This window comes from Phocoena phocoena, chromosome 2 (assembly GCF_963924675.1).
Source record: "Phocoena phocoena chromosome 2, mPhoPho1.1, whole genome shotgun sequence".
NCBI lineage: Eukaryota > Metazoa > Chordata > Mammalia > Artiodactyla > Phocoenidae > Phocoena > Phocoena phocoena.
Genome location: NC_089220.1, coordinates 119831239 through 119855411, shown reverse-complemented (window position 1 = coordinate 119855411; position 24173 = coordinate 119831239). Strand labels below are relative to the sequence as shown.

Below are 24173 nucleotides of genomic sequence, written 5' to 3'. Positions count from 1 at the left end.
CACCTCTGGCCCTGTGCTTACCAGACTGCATTGTGCAGGCCTCTTTACCTGTCTGGGTCCCTCACCAGACCACACACTCCTTGAGAACATGACCCACGACTTATTTGTCTTTACATCCCAGGTACTGGCACAAATGCCTAGAATACAAGAATGCCTGGAGTGAAAGACGGAATGAACAATGTCCATTTTACGGATAAAGAAACTGAGGCTCAAAAAGAGAGGTATGCTCAAGACATCACAGCAAGGGTCAGCAAACTTCTTCTTAAAGGCCCAGACAGTAGTAGATATTTTAGACTGGTGAGCCAAATGGTCTCTGTGACAACTATTCAACTCTACCACTGGTGTGCAAAAGCGGCCACAGACAATATGCAAATAAGTGAGTGGTGCTTTATTCTGATAAAACTTCATTTCCACAGGCTGCAGTTTGCTACCCTTTACTAGAGAGAAAATGACTCACTCAGAGTCTGACAAATAGTAAATATCAAAGCCAAGACTCAAACCCAGGATCACAGGGATCCTTCCACCAGAGAGAGCTGCCTTCCAAGATACAACTGCCTGTCAAACGTTAATTCCCTATATCTTTCCCCATGTTGAATTTCGGTGCTAGGAGGGTACTGCTGGGTGACACCCATTAGACAACAAATGAAAATGTTACCAAAAACTGGGTAACAAGGAGAGGACAGTAGGAAAAGTTTTATTTTTTAATGTAAATCAGAGTAATAAAACATTTGTCTTCAATCCTAGCTAGAGTTAGCACGATTTAGGATAAGCAAAGCAGATAATTACAAGCATGGCTTCAGAAACACGACAGAGCACCACCACATACCTTAACTCATTTTACCTTTAAACCAATTTTTATCTAAAATGATGATAAAAAAGGAGGGTGACGAAAATCTAGCCTTTTCTTCTTGTCTTCCCCCTTTAGACTTTCTGACTTCCTGAATAATTATAGTCTTGAAAATTGCCTGGTCATCCAAAGTTTCATCATTTGTTCTTAAAAGCTATATAAAAATTGGCAGAAGTTCAAAATTACAGTCGGTTCCGCACATAAAATCTTCAAGATGACTTTTGTTCAAGATGACTTTGAACTTTTGTTCAAGATGACTTCAAGTAACTTTTGTTCACTACAAGTGGTCAAGAAAATAGCAATTTTAAGAGCATTTAAGAGCATTCCACTGCTCTTAGGAGAGTCCAAAACCCCAAACCCAGAGGTCCAGGCCCCTCCCACCCTGGCCCTGGGTGTGCCTCCAGGCTCAGCTCACTGCTGGCACCCTCTGGCCACACCCTCCTTCCAGCTCCTGGAGGGCATTGCACTCCTCTTACCTGGCCTGACTCCGGGTCATCCTCAGATCTCAGAGAGTGAACCCACCCACCCCAAAGCTGTGCTCAACCCATTCATGGCACTTGGTGCCCTGTACCTTCCCTCTCATGTGATCTCACTTTTTCTTCACTCTGCTTGACTAGAAACTCTGTGAGGGAGGAGATCCAAGCCCATCATGGGCATCTACTTGCTGAATGAATGAGTAAACACCAGAGGGTGCCAACTCCAAACTCCCAGGCTAGAGTCCCAAAACCAAATGCAGAGAACCAAATGCGGGCTGCAGGTGTTTTTGCCGGCTCCCTAGCCTCAGCACTTTGGCTTAAAAGAAGGAAGGATGCGTGTTATAAAGAGACCACAGGGCTTCATTCCTCTGGTCCTCCTCTCGGTCTAATGCCTGAGTCTCCCTTAGAGAGAAGTGCTTGGTGACCTCAGAAAGAAGGAACAGAGGCAAAGTGAGTATCGTCTGTGCCAAAGGCACTAGCTACCACCATGAATACTGCTGGTTTCCCTGCAGGGTTTCCAATCGTTCCAAGTGACTGATACTGAGTTATAGAGCTTCTTTTGATCAAAAGCACTATAATAGTGTTTTTTTTAAATAACTAAGTCATCAATGAGCAGAAGTACAAACTAAACATAGTGAGGGTTCTGGCATCCTCTCAGCCAAACTGGAGGCATCCTCTCAGCTCCTGCTATCATTCGTGTTAAGACATCCATGAAAATGACCTGAGAACTCTCATAGCACAGCATAGGAAGAGGAGTGAAGTACACATAGTAATTTCTCACTGACCAGAGGGTTAACCTACTGATTGGTAAAAACAAGGCTGGCAGGAAAACAGGGATTTGGAGGAAAAAAATAATTTAAGAAGTCCAAGAAGGTGTTTGTTTCCAAAACAAGTTGGCTGCACATGTGCCAATGCCACCGTTCATTTACAGGGAGCTTGACTGTCGCCTGTGTTCTCCTGAGCAAAGGTCCCGCAGGTGTTACAAAGCCTGGACCACACCTCTTTACAGGCATGAGAACTAGCCCATGCTGGCTAAATTCCAATATGCACTCCTTCAGTCCTTAAGAAACGCTGGTGTGATGGCCTGGCCTTTTCATGCCTTACTTCAAGGCCCAGGGGTCAGGTTTTTCTGGGCCTGCTCTTCTCCCTGTGTGAAGAGAGGGACCACAAATACAGCCCCACCTCAGTAGTCCCTGCAGGCGCCGGGTCAGGGGTGGTCTGTGTATAACCATAGTCCTGTTCTTTCAGTTAACAATGCTCAGCACCACCAGACAGTCAGGAGGAGATCACAGGGTTCTAATTTTTGATATTCCAATATAAAACCACATCATCTCCACACTGCAATCAGCCAGGGATTAGCATGAGTTATGGAAATACCACAGATCCAGGATAAAACAGAATTAGTGTCTGATAGTTAAAAGCTTCCCAAGAAACATCACTGAATCACACTGAGTGCTTTGAGAACATCTTGCCAGTGTGCACGCATATCTGTGCACAGGGCTGTGGGTTTGGGTGCTTCACCTTCAGACAGAGTAGAGAGCGGGCTGGCCCTGGAGTCAGACTGGACGTCAGCACAACTCACGACCCACTGCTCTCAGCCGTACCATCTCTTTAGGATGCTTATAGCACCAGCCTTGCCTTACTCCTGAGGTTGTCACTGGGCTTGAATACAATTCTGTACATGGAAACGGAAGCCCTCAATAACTATAGGATGCGGCCCACTTATAAGGGATCACCACTATTATTTTCATTCTCAATTCCTCTGCTAAGCTGACTCGCTACGTCAAACGGCGACACACAAAGCACTGACACAGGTGCCCTCCCTTTCTGACCTACCTGTGTTATCTCTGGCCACAAGACCCTTAGAAAAATCCCCTGGAGTCGGGGAGGTCCTGCTGTCCCACTTTACCATGTCGAGACTGTTGCAATATTCCCATCTCTTCTGCTGAAGCTCTTGTAACCAGTAAGTCATGAGTTGACGATTAGGGGCCTAAAAAGAAGGAAGAGGAAAAAGTGTTATAGCCACCAATAACATACCTTAAAAAAATAATTATGTTTTGTGAAGACAGACTGGACACCTTGCCACATGAAAGGGAGAGGTAAGAAGAACAGGTCAAAGAAATTTCAATTTCAAGATTAGTAACTTTGGGGGCTTCCCTGGTGGCGCAGCGGTTGAGAATCTGCCCGCCGATGCAGGGGACACGGGTTCGAGCCCCGGTCCGGGAAGATCCCACATGCCGCGGAGCAACTAGGCCCGTGAGCCACAACTACTGAGCCTGCGCGTCTGGAGCCTGTGCTCCGCAACAAGAGAGGCCGCCATAGTGACAGGCCTGCACACCACGATGAAGACTGGCCCCCACTTGCCACAACTAGAGAAAGCCCTCACACAGAAACGAAGGCCCAACACAGCAAAAGTAAATTAATTAATTAATAAACTCCTACCCCCAACATCTTCTTAAAAAAAAAAAAAAAAGATTAGTAACTTTTGTTCACTACAATTGGTCAAGAAAATAGCAATTTTAAAATAAAGAATTTAACCCTAATAATAAGAAATCTTTTTAAATTCTAAAATTACAGAATGATACAACATAACATTTTCCTCAAAAGGTTTTAGGAAGGCTTGATATCCCCAGTGCCCTTTCACTCTGAGCACCTATAAATTAAGAAGTCAAATCTCACATGGGTATGGATAACATCCCTGCCAAATCAAATCAAATAATGGTATTTAGATCCTGTCAGCAACTGGGAGAGTGAGCAAAGAAAACTGCAGATTAAAAACTAGAGAGGACATCTATTACAATGGCTAAAATTTTTTTAAATTGATAATACCAAAGGCTGGAAAGGATCCAGAGCAACTGGAACTTTCATTCATTGCTGGTGGGAATGTAAAACAGTGCAGCTCTTTGGAAAACAGTTTGGCAGTTCCTTATAAACATACACTTACCAAGTGACCCAGCAACCCCACTCCTAGGTATTCAATGAAGAGGAATAAAAATGTACATTCACACAAAAACCTGCATGCAAGTGTTCAGAGGCTTTATTCATGATCGCCAAAAAGTGAAAACAAGCCCAATGTCCTTCATCTGGTGAACAGATAAACTGTGGCACATCCGTACCATGAAATACCGTTCAGCAGTAAAAAGGAGCAAACGATTGATTCACACAACATGGATGAATATTACACGCATATGTGAAAGAAGCCAGTCCCAAAGGGCTACATACTGCACAATACCATTTATGTGACATTCTTGAAAAGGCAAAATTATAGGGACAGAAGACAAATCTGTGGTTTCCAGGGCTTGGGTGAAGGGGGCGACTGACTACAAAGGGGCAGCACAAGTGGATTTTTGGGTAATCAACCTATTCTGCACCATGACTGTGGGGGTAGATACATGATTCTACGCATCTGTCCAAACTCAAAGAACTATATACCACAAAGAGTGAATTTCACTGTAAACATTAAAAAAAAAAATCAGGGCTTCCCCGGTGGCACAGTGGTTGAGAGTCCGCCTGCTGATGCAGGGGACGCGGGTTCGTGCCCCGGTCCGGGAAGATCCCACATGCCGCAGAGCGGCTGGGCCCGTGAGCCATGGCCGCTGAGCCTGCGCGTCCGGAGCCTGTGCTCCGCAACAGGAGAGGCCACAGCAGTGGGAGGCCCGCGTACTGTAAAAAAAAAAAAAAAAAAAATCAACCAAGATACAGAGGGAACCCAAAACAATGAACCTAGCTACAAAAAACAAACTAGATGGCAGGTGTGGGTCACAGGTCTCCAGGCTGCCCCCAAAAAGAAGTCCCAAGGAGAAGGATGCCACGGCATGATTATGGGAACCAGTGGCACCCAGTAAGGTGTACAGACATCAGACACGGTGGTTTCGGCACCTATAAATTCTATCCCAGGGTCAGAGGCAATCTGGAAAACTGCTTTGTAGGCCCGACAGCAAGTGACAAGCCAGAGACCAAACCTCTACTGTCCACAAGCAAAGTGCTCTTGCTACAACCTGGAGTCTTTTTAGTGACACTTGCAGGCACAGCCCTGGTAAGGAAAGCCATTCGCTACATGATCTCTGGGTTTCTTACAGAAAAGCCCTCCAACTATCAGCCAAGCCATCATTTCATCCATACATTCAACGAACATTTACTATTAATATTTATCTACCAGGAACCTGGAATCAGGGCTTGTGAGAAAGATAGGAAAAATAAATCAGTAGTTTCAAGAGTGTGTTAAGTGCTATGACAGAGGTCTGAGTGGGTGAAGTGGGGCTGGTGTGACGGAAGGGTGCAGAGGAGATGGGTCAAGGATCAGGTACTGAAAGTTTAGGAAAGCTGCTACCTGTGGATTCAAAACGTTCACAGTCTTGGCTTAATGTCTCTCTTCTCGAATAAACATAAACTCTGAGATGTCTCCATTTTTCTAACATCCAGCTCAGTGCCAGATACATATTGGCTGAATAAGTAAGTGAAGAAATGAATAAACAAGTAATCATAAAATGATGCAGGAGCTTGGTCTTAAAGGGGAAGCAGGTGGTGGCCATAAGGACAAGACAAAAAAGAAGCTCCAGGCAGAGACAAGAGTATGTGCAAAGGCCCAGAGGCAAGAGAGCACAGGCAAGCGGAGGCTGGCAGGAGGGTGGAGCTGGGATAAGCAGGGACAACGCCCAAAGAGACTCCAGTGCCTTCCTGGATTCTTGGCAGGGCAATGATGAGATTAGACAAAGTCACTGCTCTTGGAAATTGGGGGGGTCGGGGAGGGGGGCAGGGGAAGAAGGGTTCAGGTAGAAGAGGAGATTTGCTCAGGCCCAAGAGCCCTAAAGCACAGCTGGGGGCTCAGCCTGGCTCCGAGGCAGGACAAGAGACCCCAGCGTTCCCAGAGGAGGGGAGAGAGTGGCTGGAAGAGCAAGGGGCTGGGAGACAGCCAAATCAGAACCCAAAGCCCACCTAATCCCTCCTCCTCCCTCCTTTCACAGAGTCCATACTGAGCACCTAGTCTCCCGACCCCCAGCTTAGGGGAAAGTGTGTGTTTTGACAGTGCATGCATGTGTGTGCACATGTGTGCGTGTGTTCTGGTCCTCCCACCAGCTCCCCTGCCTGGCCCCCGTCCCCATCCCAGGGAGAAGACCATACTGTGTCAGATCCATCACTAACCTCTCTAGCTGTTTCCTGAAATGCAAACACCATGAGAAAGCTGCTTGTTACAAGAAAGCCTTTTCCCTTTAAATCTCTGAGTATTAAATTCGGACTGAGGAACAGTTAGTAACTTCTTAATCATCTCTCACTAAATTCCTCGGGCAAAAAAACTTTTAGATCATGTGCTCTCAATGTCTGACATATTATTCATGTTACAGAAATCTGGTCAATAAGGCAGGCAAAACTACCTCGAGACAATGATTAACTGGGGTTCATTTCCTTTAAAAACAAAAAAATCTAGCAACCACTAAAAGCACCTCAAATTCAATCCCAAGCAGCTGTGAAAGGCTGTTGGGGGCACATGGCTCCAGGGCATGTGCTATGATCAAGGAGGCGGGAAAAGCCCCCAGAGGCCCTTCCCTCAGGGAGCTGAGACCCATGAGACAGGGCAGGATTAAAAGTAGAACAGCACAATCAGCAGCGATCTACAAAACCTCCATGTTTCCCACTTGATATCTTTTAAACAGAGACTGAACTGAGATTTAATCTTGTTCAGTCCTAATTAGATGTCTCTTCATTGCCCCAGTCCTGGTTAGTCAGGTAAAGTTAGTCTAAATCTGCCCCATCCAAACACAGTAGCCGCTAGCCACACATGGCTCATGAGCACGTGAAATACGGCTACTACCACATGATGAAATATTATAGACACATTGGGTTAAATAAAATATATTTATTAAAATTAATTTCACCTGTTTAATGTGGGTATCTGAAAACTTAAAAGTATATAACTGGCGAGACTTCCCTGGTGGAGCAGTGGTTAAGAATCCGCCTGCCAGTGCAGGGGACACAGGTTTGAGCCCTGGTCCGGGAAGATCCCACATGCTGCGGAGCAACTAAGCCTGCGAGCCACAACTACTGAGCCCACGTGCCACAATTACTGAGCCTGCGTGCCACAACTACTGAAGCCCGTGCACCCCAGAGCCCGTGCTCTGCAACAAGAGAAGCCACCGCAATGAGAAGCTTGCACACCGCAATGAAGAGCAGCCCCCGCTCACCGAAACTAGAGCAAGTCCACACGCAGCAACGAAGACCCAACGCAACCAAAAATAAATAAATAAATTTATTTTTTTTTTAAAAAGTATATAACTGATTCACACTGTCTTTATTGAACAATGCTGGTCTAGATCATGATTGCAAACAAATTCCATTTTGAGAGCCAAGGCTGGTGGGAGATCTGGCTAGGTGGGAAACCCAGCGGGTGGGAAACGGCCTTGGGGATGACCAAGGGCATGGGGTTCTTGAGAGTGTGGGGCAGCCAACATTATTCACCTCCCAAAGGACTTTATGACTCAAATAACTTTCTTCTTTAACTAGGTACCTCCATATCTCCAAGCACCCCATGCTCTGTTAATGTCCATGGAGATGCCAACATTATTTGAGGACCCCAAAGAATGGGTCTGGCTGGTCTGGCTGATGGCTCACAGTTTCAGTGTCTTCACTGCCCCCTCCCAAAGGAAGGCAAGGACCCTCGAGTGATCTGGCTTCACAGACAGCACCTCAAGGAGTCCATCACCAGGGCTCACTCCACTGAGCTGCAGCCCAGCTGGTGACAAATGAGCCAGTCAGTGCTGAAGCTTATCACCACCACCAGCATAACCCGGAGAGAATCAATATCTGCCCCACCCTACCCCAAAACACCATTTTAAATACTTCAGTCCCAAATTCTGAAAAGCCAGACAGACATTCCAATCATACTGGAAGGAGCAAAGATGAGGCAAAGCTTCACAGCTCAGTAGACAGTAAGAGCCGATGCCAGGCAGGCATCCAACAGGTCAGTGTCAGCATCTACTGTCTGAAGTCTCACTGGGACCATATCCTGAGTCTCCCATGACACCATTCTCTCCAACTCCTACTCATTCTTCAAAACCCAAATAAGGTTTCCCTGACCTGCATGCTCTTTCCATCCTCGGAATGGGGAACTCACAGCACCATGTAGCCCAGGACAGCTTCCCACGGCAGTGTGCTTCACTAGTCTAAGTTCCTCCAAGACAAAGGCAAAACCTGCTGGCCTCAATATGGCCCAAGATGTGTAGCACAGTGATTGGAATGCAGTTAAGCATTCATATATCTGACTCATTCTTTCCTATGTTCAGCTACTGCTACTGCCTCAAAACTGCTAAAATTATAATTCAAATATAGCACCAAATCCAAACATGAGAGACCATGCCAAACATCTTGGAAAGCCATTCTGGTTGTCCCCTACACAGCTGCATGAATGTCCTGGGGAGCTGGGGGCAGACAAGGACTGGGTGGGCACAGTCCTGAGATGACAGACACCTGCTGCATTTAGGCACCATGACGTGAAGTGCCAGTTCAGAGAATGGAAACCAGGCCATGCCTCATCCAGCTTGAGGTGGAAATCGGTCCCTGAAAGCTGGCTGAGAAGAACCATGCGATACTCCAGCTGTTCCCACAAGCCTTTGCACCCAGACCTCTAGTAGCCCAAAACAAGTCCACTCTTCGGGAGATGGGCCCCAGACACCTGTCCCTTCTCTTGGGCCCCAGGGACTTCCCTCTCTCCAACACCAGCTCTTTCCTTGGTGCTCAGAAAACTCCCACAGTAAAGTTAATTCATCTCAACACACATTTATTTATTAAGGGCCCACTCTTGCAGGCAAGTGCATTACTGGGGATGGGGGCTGGAGCCACAATCTTGCAGCACACACAAAGAGTCAGGCCTCATCTCCTAACTACATTCTCACTATACCACCAACTGACCCAAGCACTCTTATTCCCCAGCCCTTTGGTAAAGAATCTCCATCTAAAAAGACTCAGCACATTTTAGAAGCTATAATAATGCTCATTTCCTTTAACCAAAAACTCCATTCCTGGGAATCTATCTAAAGTAATCCAAAAGAAGAAAAAGGAGGAACACCATATACATAGAAATGTTTGTTCATTCACTTGGCAAATATTTATTAAGAGCCTGACTTAGGCCAACGCAGCAGTCAACACTAGGGGTACAGAACTGGGTGAGACCTGGTCAATTTTCAGCTCTCAGACGTTCCCAGTGAGCAAACGTTTCCTTTATACCAGCAACAGACAGTTAGAAACATGTTCACAATTACAAACAAAACATAAAATGCATAGGTATACATTTAAGAAATCTGTATGCATTATAGAAACAAAAAAAATCCAGCCAAAATTCTAAAAAGTTCTTCAAAGTATGGCAATGAAATTATAAAATTCATCTGAAGTTTAACCTTTGAGAATTCTGAAAAAGTAAATGAGGCATGAGGCTTTGCCCTACCAAATAAGTAAGCATATTATAAAGCCACAATAATTAAACCAGCACTCTACTACCAGAGGATCAAAATACAGGGCTAAATAGATATAAAATACTTATGTGGCATTTCAAATCAAATCAGTGGGAAAACTATTAATTATTAAACAATGACATTAGGACAACTGGCTAAAAATTTGGAAAGAAATAAAAGTATTATGAATTACGACCTAGGTGTGAAACCTAGGTCACAATATAAAAGAAAATAAATTCAAAATTGATTCAAGATTTGAATGCAAGATAAAAGCCATTTAAATTAGTAGAAGATGTCTATGTAAATTAAAATTAAGTTTCTGTCTCTTTCTGCATCTTGTAACAACAGTTGCGTAGATTTCTGCCAAATTTTAAAGGTACACAAGGGATGATCTGACTTTACATCCAACCGTCAGCATAGCAGCACTTCACACGGAAGGTCTGTGCAGAGATCTCCTGAACAGTTCACACTGACGTACAATCAACGGCCACGACGAATGCCCTGTGACAACAAATGCCCTGTGCGTCCTGACTCTGTGGACAAGGAAAACCAATGCTCTTTCAGGACTGAGCCCCAGATTGAAGGCTCGAAGGGCAGATCTTCAGACTGCAAGCCACAGAGCTGCTTCTCACACAGGCAACTCTAGGGAGCTGACTCCAGGCTGAGGAGGGGCAGGGAGGCATTGATTTTCACTGCATTGATTATTTACTCTAGCAACACGGAAAAAAGTCTCTGCTGTAACATTTCTATTCTCTTGGAATGTAAAAGCCTGTCTAAACCCAAAAAGAAAGACAGCAGAGAAAAATATCTGGATGTGTGTCCAAAACCACCATACAAAATTAAAAGGCAAACTGAGAAAAAAGACCAAACAAATTCTAAGTCACTAAACACAGTGTGGAGTTCCACAGCTTTCAGAGGCACCTCACTCTGCCAGCACTTAAGGAGCTCCTGTTTGCCTGGGAGCTCCTATTCAGCTTTAAAAAAATAAACAAAAACAAAACCCAACATATTTTAGACTTTTATTTCAATAATAATAATAACCCATGTTTGCTGTGGAAAATCTGAAAAATCCAGAAAAACAAAGAAGAAAATAACATGAATGTAACCACATCCCCAGTAATAACTTCAATCAGCACTTTGGAGTACATCCTTTCAGATACTTTTCTATCCATAAATACATGTAGCAATTTTCTTTACAAAGATGGAATAAAATTATATAGACTATTTCATAATGTATACGTGCATATTAGTAATAATATTAGATACCATTAAGTAAACAATTACTATGTGCCAGACATCGTGCTAAACACTTTATACACGCTATCATTTAAAGCTCATAACAATCTCACAAGATAGTATCATCTACTTTCCCAAAGTATTACCTGCTTGGACTCAGGAGCCTAACTGAGTTCAAATCCCAGCTCTGCCATTTGCTAGCTGTATTAGGCAAGTTACTTAATGTGTCCCGGACTTCTAATTGGCAAAATGGGAACAACAGGAACCTACTTCATGTGATGTTGTTAGGATTAAATGAGTTAATGCGTGTTAAGCTCAAAACAGTGCCTGGCACACTCATTAGGCGTCAACCATCCATATTATCATGATCACCCAAGATCTCACAGCCAGTTGGCACATCAAAATTCAAACCTGGGTCTGTGTTCCTTGCTATTAATGGGAAGACGGAGAAGTGCACGTCCAAGACAAAATCCATCCCCTCAGCATGTCAGCAGGAATCAGAAGTTCCTCTATGGTCTTTCTCAGATACTGAAATGTTGATGACCCCAACCAACAGCCAAGTTCAGTTTAAAGTGTGTTGGCTTCATGAGCAAGGACAACTCCCACATCAGAGGCTGGTCTATTTTTTTTTTTTTTTTCAGTACGTGGGCCTCTCACTTTTGTGGCCTCTCCCGTTGCGGAGCACAGGCTCCGGACGCACGGGCCCAGCGACCATGGCTCACGAGCCCAGCCGCTCCACGGCATGTGGGATCTTCCCGGACCGGGACACGAACCCGTGTCCCCTGCATCGGCAGGCGGACTCTCAACCACTGCGCCGCCAGGGAAGCCCGAGGCTGGTCTTTTTGACAGTACAGAAGTTCCTCAGGACATCGAAGGGGGCTCAGCACAGCTTCACTGGGTTGGAGAGAGTATGACCATCAATCGACTATAAGGTGCTCCCACTGGATGCTCTGAGCCACAATTCTTCTCTAAAGACATTTCTTTAAAAATAGACTGCAGTGAGCAATAATAAGACCACACATAAACAAATGTAGAGAAGAGAGGAACCGTCCTCCAGCATAATAGGATCACCAGGTCTCCAAGTCCAAAGAATCCCTTTGTCAGTCTCTCAGATTCCCACTCCCTGACACTGTCCTGGTTCATCAAACTCAGGCCTCTGCAAGAGCGTCCTAACTGGTCTTGCTGTCCTCAGTCGCCCCTCCCCAAACCCCCTTCTTACACATAGCCACCTAAGCCATATTTATTCCATGCTTAAAACTCTCTGGTGGCTTCTAAGTGCTGGGCAATTTGGCATGGTCACCTGGCCTACACTGCCCCACACTCCACAGGACCATAGCCTTTTGCCCACACAACAGGCACACAGAAGCCAGCTCGGCTTCAACGACCCCTCCTCCTACTGCACTAATTAAACCCATTTGCAAACACCTACTCACCCCTCAAGACCCAGTTCAAACACCCCATCTGTGAGGCCATCCGACGTCCTTTATAGAACCAATCATGCTATATGGTGATGACAGACCACTTCAGTCACCCACTTAGGGTGTGAACTCTGGGCTCCTCCCCAAAGTGTCAGTGCCTACCATGTTTATAAGTCAGAAGAACAGAATAACCAATGGTCACGAGACAGCCACGAGAAGAGAACAGAGATGGGCTAAGTTTGCACACGTCATAGAAAGCAATTTAAACTGCATGCATAGTTTGACTCAGTCATATCTTAAAAGGATGCAATGCCTGTTCATAATGAAGGAATTTTCGTTTCTTAAATCTAAAGAAGGATATCTGAGGGATTCCCTGGCAGTTCAGTGGTTAAGACTCGGTGCTTTCACTGCTGTAGCCTGGGTTCAATTCCTGGTCAGGGAACTAAGACACCACAAGCCCCAAGGCGTGGCCAAACAAAGAAAGAAGTATATCTGGATTTCCAAGGTAATTCTTCCATAAGCAATGAAAAGCACAAGAACATTGTAAACAGCCTGATAATACAAAACAAAACTCGGATGAAAAACAGACTACAACCCCATATCTGATAAATAACTTTAGGTTCCAAATATTCTTCTGAACATTTCAAAACCATGGGCCTGGGAACAATCTCAAGGGATCTGGCCCAGTACCAATGAAAAAAAAAGTAATTTTTCCTTGGGAAAGTTTTGAAATCTTCTGTTTCAGCCCAGCGACTGATGCTGAGAAGGGAAATAATACTGGATCTCCTGGCTCCTGGGAAAATGGAGTGCAATTGTACAGACCTCCGTTCCTCTAACACAGTAAGTTCTTATTTCTTTGTCTTTTTAAATGGCTATCCGGAAGTCAGCATTTTCACATAACTTATTTCGCAAAATAATTACATGAATTCTAATCTAAATCCTTTTCAAAGGCTGAGCAAGAACCTAGACCTCCCCCGCCATCACTTTTCCCTGGACAGTTGGCAGTGGGGGGCAGCCTCTCCTCGGGAAGGTGCCCCACTTCTCACCCATTCTGGGAGGTAGCAGTCTGAGGAGTTTTGCCATCTCTGATACTCAAGCATCTTCTTTTAAAAAGCAAACACCTTGAGAGATCAGCCACTCCTTAAACCCATCTCTAACAATTTAATGAAGATTACAAACTAGGAGAAGACTACAAACAGAACAAAGACAAGCAAATGCGTGTTCTAGAAAAGAGGACAATAAAGATAACTCGGCTTGTGAGGGGCCTGGCCTAGATGACAGATTTCACCAAGGCAAGGGCAAGGACAAAGACACTCTCTGGGCCTGCTCTTCCCTGCAGGAAGTGAGGAAGCCTGTCAAAACGCTTTCTGTTTCAGAGGGAAGGGGAGCACGCGGCCTCCGAGTGACCACAGGGCTACATTCCTATGGCTGCCTATCAGCTCTGCCACTGCACAATAAGAGAGCGCCAGGGTTTCATGAGCTCAGGATAAATAAAAACTCCTGCAACAACAGCCAGCAGACTGCTGGAGAGCCCCACGCCACCTCTGTCTGCGATGGTTTCCACACACCATGCAACACTGCAATGTTCCGGCTTGCTGGTTTTTAACTTAAAAGTAGGACACAGGGGGCTTCCCTGGTGGCGCAGTGGTTGAGCGTCCGCCTGCTGATGCAGGGGACACGGGTTCGTGCCCCGGTCCGGGAAGATCCCATGTGCCGCGGAGCGGCTGGGCCCGTGAGCCATGGCCGCTGAGCCTGCGCGTCCGGAGCCCGTGCTCCGCAACGGGAGAGGCCACAACAATGAGAGGCCCGCGTACCGCAAAAAAAAAAAAAAAAAAAAAGTAGGACACAGGAATGACTGACTTAATATGAAGTTTTATGAACTGGGGTTTGGGAGGGGCAGATTCCCAGGCACCGCCCATCAGAGATTAGGAGGAACACGGGAGCCTGAACCAGAAATCTGCCTAACCTTTTAGTGAGTTTACAAGAGTGTTTGGGAAGCATGTTGATTTCTAACAGTCTTTTAAGATAGAGCTGGTACCTCCAGAAAGTGCCAGATGGTTCTCCTATATCAATCGGTTATTCCCCCCTCTCTGGGTGAAAAGCTGGGGGCTCTAAAAGTCCTTATCAGCTGTTTGGTGGTGGTAATCATTAAAACTCACCCTCCCAGAATCACCCTAAGGATGGCAAGCGAACACTATCGCCCTCCAGGAGCTTCCCTCTGAACGGCCCTGGAGGAACACTGAAATGTGGTGCTGTGCCAGTGACTGAGCGATCAGCTCAGGAGACAGAAACTTCAGGGCCATTGGGAGGAGGGAGTCCCAGGCCCCAAACCATTGCTCTGGAGCACAGAAACTCAGAATGCAAAGAAGGTAGCAGACATAAACCACAGAGTGTCAACCTAAGGATAAATGGCTCACACTTCACCGGTCTCCACCCACGCAGTTTAGTTATTTCTAGTCTGCTTAGAAAACCATCCTCAAATAGGGCCAGTCTTTACTTCACAGTCAAAGAGAGCAGTAATTCATGATCTGGCGGAGAGTGGTGTTTCTCAAAGAGAGGACCACAAAGGTCTGCAGCAGAAGGGTCGGCACAATGGATAAGGATACAGGTTCCTGAGGTCCACCCTGGCCTACCAACCGAACCAGAATCTCTAGGGGGGAACCCCACAACCTGCATGTTAACAGGATCCCAGGAGGCTCCTTCCCCACACCAATCTGAGAACCACCATTCTCAAGGAGATGCTTCCCTTTAAAGGACAGAAATGAAAGATAGCCTTATCATCATGCTACCTCTGGGATAGTATATGTGAGAGAGCTGTGTAAACCGTGAAGCTTAAAAAGCTGGTTCACTTCTTTTTTTAATTTATTTATTTTTGGCTGCGTTGGGTCTCTGTTGCTGCGTGAGGGCTTTTCTCTAGTCGTGGCAAGCGGGGGCTACTCTTCGCTGTGGTACGCGGGCTTCTCATCGCAGTGGCTTCTCTTGTTGCAGAGCACAGGCTCTAGGCACATGGGCTTCAGCAGTTGTGGCTCACAGGCTCTAGAGCACAGGCTCGGTAGTTGTGGCGCATGGGCTTAGTTGCTCTGCGGCACACGGGATCTTCCAGGACCAGGGCTCGAACCCGTGTCCCCTGCATTGGCAGGCGGATTCTTAACCACTGCGCCACCAGGGAAGCCCCCAAACTGGTTCGCTTCTGAAGCTAGAGGGCATGGCTTACAGAGCAGCAAGAGAAATCACACCAAGGGTCAGTTTTCCTCTGCACACCTCCAAAGAGAAGGCTCCTGAACAGGTGTGCAGGTCTAGTCCCTGCCAGGGAAACACCACGAATGTCTATAATCAATCAACCCCCACTGGAAGCTTATCATCTAGACTGTTAACTTCCAATCTTCACGTGACTTGAACATCTTACATCTGTGCTGCAGCACCAAAGAGGTAAATGTACAATTTCAGAATCTGTGTACAACAGCTAAAAACAGAATAAGCCTGATTTCCTACTAAGGGAGTAAAATGGCAAACAGCATCAAACCGCTGGGTTTAAAATGGCTAAATATCACTCAGGTGTCTGGGGGAGGCTTTAGTGCCAGAGCGGCTGCCAACTAGCTGTGGGCCTCTGTTTCTCACTCTATCACACAAGGGGCAGGGCGGGCTCACCTGAGGGTCTCGTCAGTTCTGACTCAGGGATAATGACCCTTGGAACAAAAACACCAAATGGCTTCCTCCACCTCACAGAGCCACTTGATGACAATGCCCTAATGAAACCCCAGAACAGGACAGCTCCGAGAGGCCAGAGGCAACACCTGACTCCCGCTAGATGTCCATCACGGCCTTGCCCAACCAAGACTGTTACGTGAATGGCTGGCTGACTGCATCAGATTGCCAAACACAGGCTCCTTCTCTGCAAGCACAGTCTCCCCTGGACGTCACAGAGCTGGAAAGGGAAATGAAAACTGGGCTCGCTGCCTAGAAATAATTCCTATAATCCAAGATCAACATCTCTGATAACACTGGCCTGTCAGCCTCCAGTCCACCGTCAGGCCTGCCATCCGACGCCCAGACAAGTTCTCACCTGAGGGCAGACCGCTCAAAGGACATCTGCTCTTTCCAGGACGGCTGGCCCTGGAAAGGGCCAGAGAGGAGGCCAAAGGATCTCAGCTCCTGAATGCCCCCTTCTCCCCCAGATTCCAGTTTTCCCACACAATCCGTCAGAAGAAGTTAAGCATTGGCCAAGCATGCAAACTCATGAAAAGATGCTGACTCCCATCAGACTGGGAACACTTCTTGTTGATCCAAAAGGAACTAAACCTTTGAACAGCTACACGATTATACCAAAACCTAACCAACTCCCCAGCCCATTTCTCCAGGGAGCTCTTCTTGGTGATCAGTCACACAGATCTCCCCAATTCCACAATGCCCATAGAAATTATTGTACAAACCACAGATTTCTGGCCGTGGGTGATATCCAAATCAGTACTTTACATTCAGGATTCCCTGCCTCCCTCTTTATTTACTATGGAAAGATGCCAGACCCCCCTCAGGATCAAAAAACTTGCAGACATTTGATATTTACTCCCAACTCTGAATACTACAGACAAAAATGGTTTCTCTCCAAAGTTTTTTTTCAAAGCTATCAGGTGCTAATCTATTTTTAAAGTCTTAACACTGTAGTTTCTGAAATGAATGGAAAACTTTCACTGCTGTATATGCAGAGAAAGCATAATGCTTACAACATGGTGGATGCTCAAAACTATTTGCTAAAGGAAGAAATGGACACTGCAAATCTCCTTCTGACCGCGCAACAACCCCAAGAGGGCATGAGGGTATGAAGTATTCATTCGGCTACCCAGTATATACAGAGCATATAATCCGTGCCTGACACTCTGCTCAGCATTAAGGCTGAAGCGGTGAACCAGGGACAAAACTCTGCTCTCCGGGAGTTGGGCTCTAGTAGGACACGGCATCAGATGCTCAAACACCAGAACAGGACTAGGCCCATTTTAGGGAGCACCACCACCCTGAATCTGTCCATTCGGGGTTTCCTGTGCAGACTGGTGAGCTACTGTTCATTGCGTGATCATGACACCTGCAGTCTCTCCGGGACCACCTCGGCCTCCTGCCCCTGAAGGCCTCGCACATCCATGCACCTGGCACATTCACTTCACCAAGTTCCCAGGAAGAGTATTTAGCAGGACGCTGGTTAGAAGCATCACTACTTCCTAATTCACCATTCCATACTGCATTCACTCTGTGAAAGTGAACAAAATCCACTTAGGACTGGGCCTTCCAGGATGTAGCTAAACACCCACTCAAATGTCATTAAGACCCTACTACATAAATCTCTAAAAGAACTGAAAATTCCTAATCAAAACCCCTTCCACTCCACCAACCGGAGAGTCATTTCTACAATAACGGGGTTCTTTTCTTTCTTTGGAAGGAGGGTTATTATCTATATTTTGTTCTGCCCAGAGATGGGGAGGCTGACGATGGATGCAGGCACCTGAACAAGGAGAGCCGTCCACCCCTCAGAAGCCTCAGTGAGATGTGAGAGCTGTATTTACATCTCAACCCTGAATGCATGTGACCCCTCCCTCCATTTCTCAAGCAACAGTTTCCTCCAAAGGGTAAGGAAACCGGTAACACGCATATGAGCAAAGCAAGTGGGACATGAGAGAAGTCAGGGAAGGGGGCCATGAGGAAGGCTTTGGGAAAGGCAGTCCACTGAGAGGGGTGGGGCAGGCTGTAGCCACACAGCCCCCGAGCCAGCAACCCCTGCTCAGAAACAATGGTGCTTAAGAGGCAATGGAGCACGAGATCTTCAACTCTGCATTTATCAACTTTAAAACCTGTTTTCCAGTGGGTAACATATTAATATTTCAACTCTTAAAACACAAGACAAGACAATCCTCCAACATAATTAGATGAAAATACTGGATATAACCCAACCATCAGTTTGGGAGGAAAAAAAAAACACCAACTATTTGTTAAGCCCTGCTGAAAATTCTTTGCTGATTCCTACAACTCGGGCCCCAAGGCCCTCCCCTCCACCCCAGCTGCCACCGGGCATTCCTTGAGTCCCCTACACACCTAAGGGGCTCTGCTCCTGCCATTTCCTCTCCCTAGAACACTCTACTCCCCTCTCCATTTCTCCAGTCAACACCAATGTGCCCTTCATGCCTCAGCTCAAATGTCATTTCCTCAGGAAGTCTTCCCTAGCCCTCCTCCTTCCGATCTAAATTAGGATCCCCTATTATACATGCATCCCATCTCTTTCCTTTTAAACTTCACAGCACTGGTTGGTGTTGGTTTTGTTTTTATTAACGTCTGTCTCTGGGCTACACAGAAAGCTCCCCAAGGACAGGAACTGTGTTCACCTTGTTCAGTCTATACCCCCAGTGCCTAAGAACACAGAATGGGTAAGTGACAGAATGAATGAGAAGTGTCCAGGCCTTTCTAAAACACCAGAGCCAGTGAACTACAGCCTGAGGACCATATCCATCCAGCCTACTGCCTATTTTTACACAGCTACAAGCCAAGAAAGGTCTCTATGTTTTCAGATGGCTGAAAAAAAAAAAAACCCAAAAGAACAGTATTTTGTGACGTGTGAAAATTACATGAAATTCAAATTCCAGAATCCATAAACAAAAATTATGGGAACACAGCTACACTCATTCTACAGTTGTTTCTGTACTATAACAGCAGAGCAGAGTAGTCACAGAGATGGCACTGATGGAAGACCTAAAATATTTACTACATGGCCTTTTACATAAAACATTCACCCACTGCTACAACAGTGTCCTCAGAGTCAAGACTGTGTGCATGAAATACAAGAGACCTGAAAATTAAGGACCGACGGTAATCCATCTTTTGAACCCCTGATGCCTGTCATATTTACTGGGCATTCCTTGAATGGCAGGCACTTCCATGACATGTGGTGAGAATGTCATTTAATACATTTGAGAATTCTGGCTGATCACTTCTAAAGGGCTGGAGCTCACACCAAAACCAGCGCTTACTGGGTAATGACCTTCTACTCATTCGTTCAACAAACGTCTGCCTGGGCACCTACTTTGTGCAGGTGCTGTTCTGGGAGGGCAAGGATGCAAACAGCAGTGCTTGGAGCCCCATGAGCAGGAAATAGTGTGGAGGTCACACTACCATGAGGCCTGTGTGACAGACAATGGGAGACAGAAAGCCACTGCGACATCACACCTGTGAGACTATACCTGCCTTTAAGAAACTTACTCATTGGGAAGCCATGAAAAATCCATGGAAAGTCAGGTCTCGATAAAAGATTTAAATAACATTTCAAGACCCCTGAGCGGACGCCCCAGGGAAGAACAGCTTAGCAGAGCCATTTAGCCAAGAAGGCTGGTTCACCACATCTATTTTGTACTCCACACACTATGATTACCCAAGCTAGCAAATGTCTGTCATTAACCTGAGAGCAGTTTCAACACCAGAGAATGTGCATCCTTCCCACAAAAGTGCGTTAAGAATAGGGATGCATGATTGTTCCGTTACGTGCGACTCAGAAACCAACATACACGTCCATTTGTGCACCATATGCCTTCAAGAGAGGGAGGAGAGGGAGCGGAGTGCATCTGCTGACAGTCTGATGATGCTCCTTGCTCCAGGGACTGTGGAGATCTGGCAGAGCAGGGTCATTCACGCTTTACCCCCAGTCACATGCTCTCTCTTCCCTAAGTGCCAGCTCACTCCAGAACGGTCTCCTGTGCCTCAGATCCCAGGCAAGCTCAGTGAGAAGCCTCCAGCACCTCTACACACACACACACCACACACACACACACACACACACACACACACACACACACAGGAAGCATCAGTTTCTGTCTGTTGTAGCAGTTTCCAAATGTCTAGTAACAGGTACCATACATCCTGGTAAAGAATCGGTAGGTAAAATGTTCCTGGTGCTTTCATTCTGCGTGAAAAGGACAGAAATCAAATGCAGTAAGGGAAAAAACCACTACATCTTATCTAATCCCAAATCACTGAAATCCAAAGCAAAAAAAAAAAGGGAGACTTGTCAAAACTGATAATAGAATGAGATACTTGGCATTTTGGACACTCACTGTTCCCAGAGTCTCTACTAGCCAAGAGCATCTGAGTCTATCTTCAAGATCTCAGACAGATCACAACCCCTCTCCGGCCTCCATTCCCTCATCTGTAAAATAAGGTCCACATCCCTGAGTTTATGAATAGAAAAGCCTACCAAGAAATTCCAATATCAGCTTTCATTAAGACTCAAGCGGTAAAACATTTTGGAAAACTTCAACAAAACCACAGCTCCTCCAGAGAAGGCAGAAAGTCACTTTAAAATAAGAACCATATGATAATACAATAAGCAAATTGCTTATTTTTTTTTCTTTTTAACCCGTCAAAAGAAATGGTATCTATAAAATTATATATAACTAGCTGAAGCTTGAGCAGGGTTTAATCCTCACTAACCTACAATCCCCCTTAGAAATCAGGGTCTGCCCTACCGCTGAGCAGCCCTAAAGGGAAGCATTAAAGCTTATGGGAGTCAGTTCTCAGATCTGAAAGGTGAAAAGGAAGATAAATTGCTAATTTCCACTTTTACCACCACAAAATTTTTATGCCCACAATTCAGAAGGAATTACTGTACAATAAAATTCATCCTTTTTGGGGCTTCCCTGGTGGAGCAGTGGTTAAGAATCCGCCTGCCAATGCAGGGGACACGGGTTCCAGCCCTGGTCTGGGAAGATCCGACATACCACGGAGCAACTAAGTCTGTGCGCCACAACTACTGAGCCTGCGCTCTAGAGCCCACAAGCCACGACTACTGAGCCCACACACCACAACTACTGAAGCCCGCGCACCTAGAGCCCGTGCTCCGCGACAAGAGAAGCCACTACAATGAGAAGCCCGCCCTCCGCAACAGAGTATCCCCCGCTCGCCGCAACTAGAGAAAGCCCCCACGCAACAACGAAGACACAACGCAGCCAAAAATAAAATAAATTTTTTAGAAATTAAAAGAGTTAAATTAAAATTTTAAAAATCCTTCTTAAAACACACCCCTACTCTGAAACCTTACATTTTGACTGCTCCCTTCCTTTGAAAAGGCTTGCCTGTGTTTCCATTTCCATTGTTTTTATAAAGCAAACCCTTTGTCTCGGGCATGCTGTCTTATTCTGTGACTAATTCAACTTTACGTACCAAAATATTCCATAGTCAGTAACCTACATGAAAATCAATTTCCTTTTTTTTAAAGAAATATTCTGAACATACAAAGAGACAGATAGAATAATATAACAAACACCACCCAGTGCTAGAAATAAAACACTGCAAAGACACTAGAACCCCCCTGAGCACCCATTCCCACTCACGTTCCCCTCTCTTCCCAAGTGGGAACCACCATCCTGAAGCCAGGGCTCATCATGCCCACACAGCTCTCCCACTCCCCATGCAGCATATGTGTTTGCATGATCTTCTTAGTCTTTACATGGTACCTCTGTATGCAATCAATCTGTAACTTTGTTTTTCTTTCTCAATTTTATGTTTATGAGAGTCATCCATGTTGACACCTAGAGCTCTCATTCCTTTATGTTCACAGCTACATAATATTCCATTATATGAATGTACTACCTAATTGGCCAAAGACACCATCTGTTGTTTCATATGGCTGCCATGTAGTGCCTACTCTGTGCCAGCTATTTTCCAGAATTCTCAAAACTAACCAATGAGGAACGTAAGATTCCCATTAGACTGAAGAGGAAACTGGGACAGAGAGGTGGTATAGTTTGCTCAACACCTGTGAGTGGCAGATTCAGGCCGCAAGTTCAAGTCAATCCAACTCTAAAGCCACACTCCTGACACTGCATCTTGTAGCCCCATTTAGGTAGATACCTCCATCACTGAAAAAATTTTAATGAAAAAACCTGATGGAGGGCTCCAAAGTCATTTGAGAAAATCTGAAACAGAATGCTCTATTTTCTGTTTTAACAAACAATTCCACAGGAAATTCAGCTGTGCACAGCGACAGTCCATATATACAGTGAGGACAAGCCTTTCTTTGGCAAAAGTCCCTGTGTACTTGCTCAGATCACTCCCAAGTTTACACCAATGCTTTCTAAGTAAGCCCGAGTTGAACTGAAACTCTGCTTGGCTTCCTTTGGAGAAAAAGGCTGTCTGCACCCGCTTCAAGAAGGGATGGTAGAGCCTAAAAGAACACAGTAATCAGACTCTGCCTGAAACAGCAGGAACTGAGCTGACAAAGCTCTAAAAACGACCTGGGGAGCAGCTCCAACTGTTGCTGCCTTCGGAGATCCTGGGAACAGCCCTGTGCTCACAAGGCCAAGGGCGTCAGGCTCAGCCCACTCTGCTCTCCACTTGGCGAGCTTTGCAGAGTTTTCATACATCCCAGCCCAGCCCTGCTGCTCTGGAGAAAGCCCAGCTTGTAATACGGAAGAGAAGCGAGAGAGAGGAGTGAGGGTGGAGGCTCACAGGAACCAGGCAGGGAAGGAGGCTGGGAGAGAGAGACCCAACTCCAGGCCAGGGCCCAGACGCCCAGGTGCTGGAAGCAGGAGGGCCCCTAGGAGATAATGGGATGCCCCAAGGACAGAGAAGGCTTCTCAGCACCAGAATCAGGACTTCTGACTCTAGTCCCATGCTTCTACACACTGTGTAGAAAAAAGATTACGGAAGCCTCAAATGGGCAAGGCAGAACTGGTTGAAGCAAACGTTTCCCTCCTCTCCCAGCCAAAATACGGAGCAAGCAAACAGTCTCTGCTACTTACTGTCTGTGTGACCTTATCTGGAGTGTCTCTGCCCACTGTGGAGGAGACTGCAGTGGATTATCTTTTAAGGGCCCTGCCAACTCTGACTCTCTCGGTCTATAGCCCTGAATGCAGTAACACTTAGGAGAGGTCAGAGTATATTTCTTGTAATTCCAACACCCCCACGAAGTAGATACTACTGCTATCCCCATTTTACAGAAGAGGCAGCTGAAGAAGCTAATAACTTACCCAAGGGCAGGAAGCCTACAGTAATGAATGCCTGGGAGGGTTACACAGGACATCCACAGGACAGGGGTGGGGAGGGGAAGGGAGGTGGACAGAGAAGGGCCCGAGGCAAGGCACAGAGGGAGATAACGGGTCAAGGGACTGAGTAGCCCCCAGCCACTCTGGCCTAAACCCAGGTAAAGGGCTTGAGATGGGGACGGGGACAGAGTCTGAGGAAGAAGTGGGGAAAGAAAGACAGAAGGGCTTTAGAGAAAGGAGGGTATGCAAAAAGTTAGATGGTCAGAGGAGCTAGGCTGAGCTGGGCATCGGGGGCAGCCCCAGAGGCTAGGCAGGGGGAGCAGGGGAAGGGCGTCTGGGCGGGTTCCCGGGAGGCAGGTGCGGGGCTGCGGGGCGCGCTGTCCCACCTTGAGCACCGTGACGGCTCCCGCGCTGTGCACCTGGAAGTGAGCGGGCGGCTCCGCGCCGGGCTCGGCCGCCTCGTCGGGGCCCGTGTAGCTGAAGCAGGCGTCCGCGATGTCCAGGTGGCCGAGGGGCTGCGCGTCCTGCGGGTTCTTGAAATAGTAGAGGTAGCAGCGGCGCGCGTCGAACACGAACCAGCGGCTGCGGTAGCCGCGCAGCGGGCCCTTGCCCGACAGCTTCTGCAGGTAGCCGCACAGCCGCGCTGGCTCCCGCCCCGGCCCTGCCCCAGGCTCCGCCGCGGCCCCCGGGGCCGCGCCCTCGCCAGTGCTACCCTCCTCCGCCCGGGCCCCGGGGCCCAGCAT

The 24173-nt window shown here is 46.7% G+C and overlaps 1 protein-coding gene across 3 annotated transcripts in view; it reads right to left on the bottom strand.

Annotated features, from left to right (window-relative positions):
• Nucleotides 1-24173, bottom strand: part of TBC1D2B (TBC1 domain family member 2B) — an 84853-nt gene extending 60680 nt beyond the window's left edge. For all 3 annotated transcript variants that reach the window (XM_065871435.1, XM_065871436.1, XM_065871437.1), the window contains exons 1-2: nucleotides 23817-24173; nucleotides 3160-3313 (exon numbers count right to left, since the gene is read on the bottom strand). In XM_065871435.1, the coding sequence (XP_065727507.1) occupies nucleotides 3160-3313; nucleotides 23817-24173 (511 nt within the window). The remainder of the gene's footprint in view (nucleotides 1-3159; nucleotides 3314-23816) is intronic.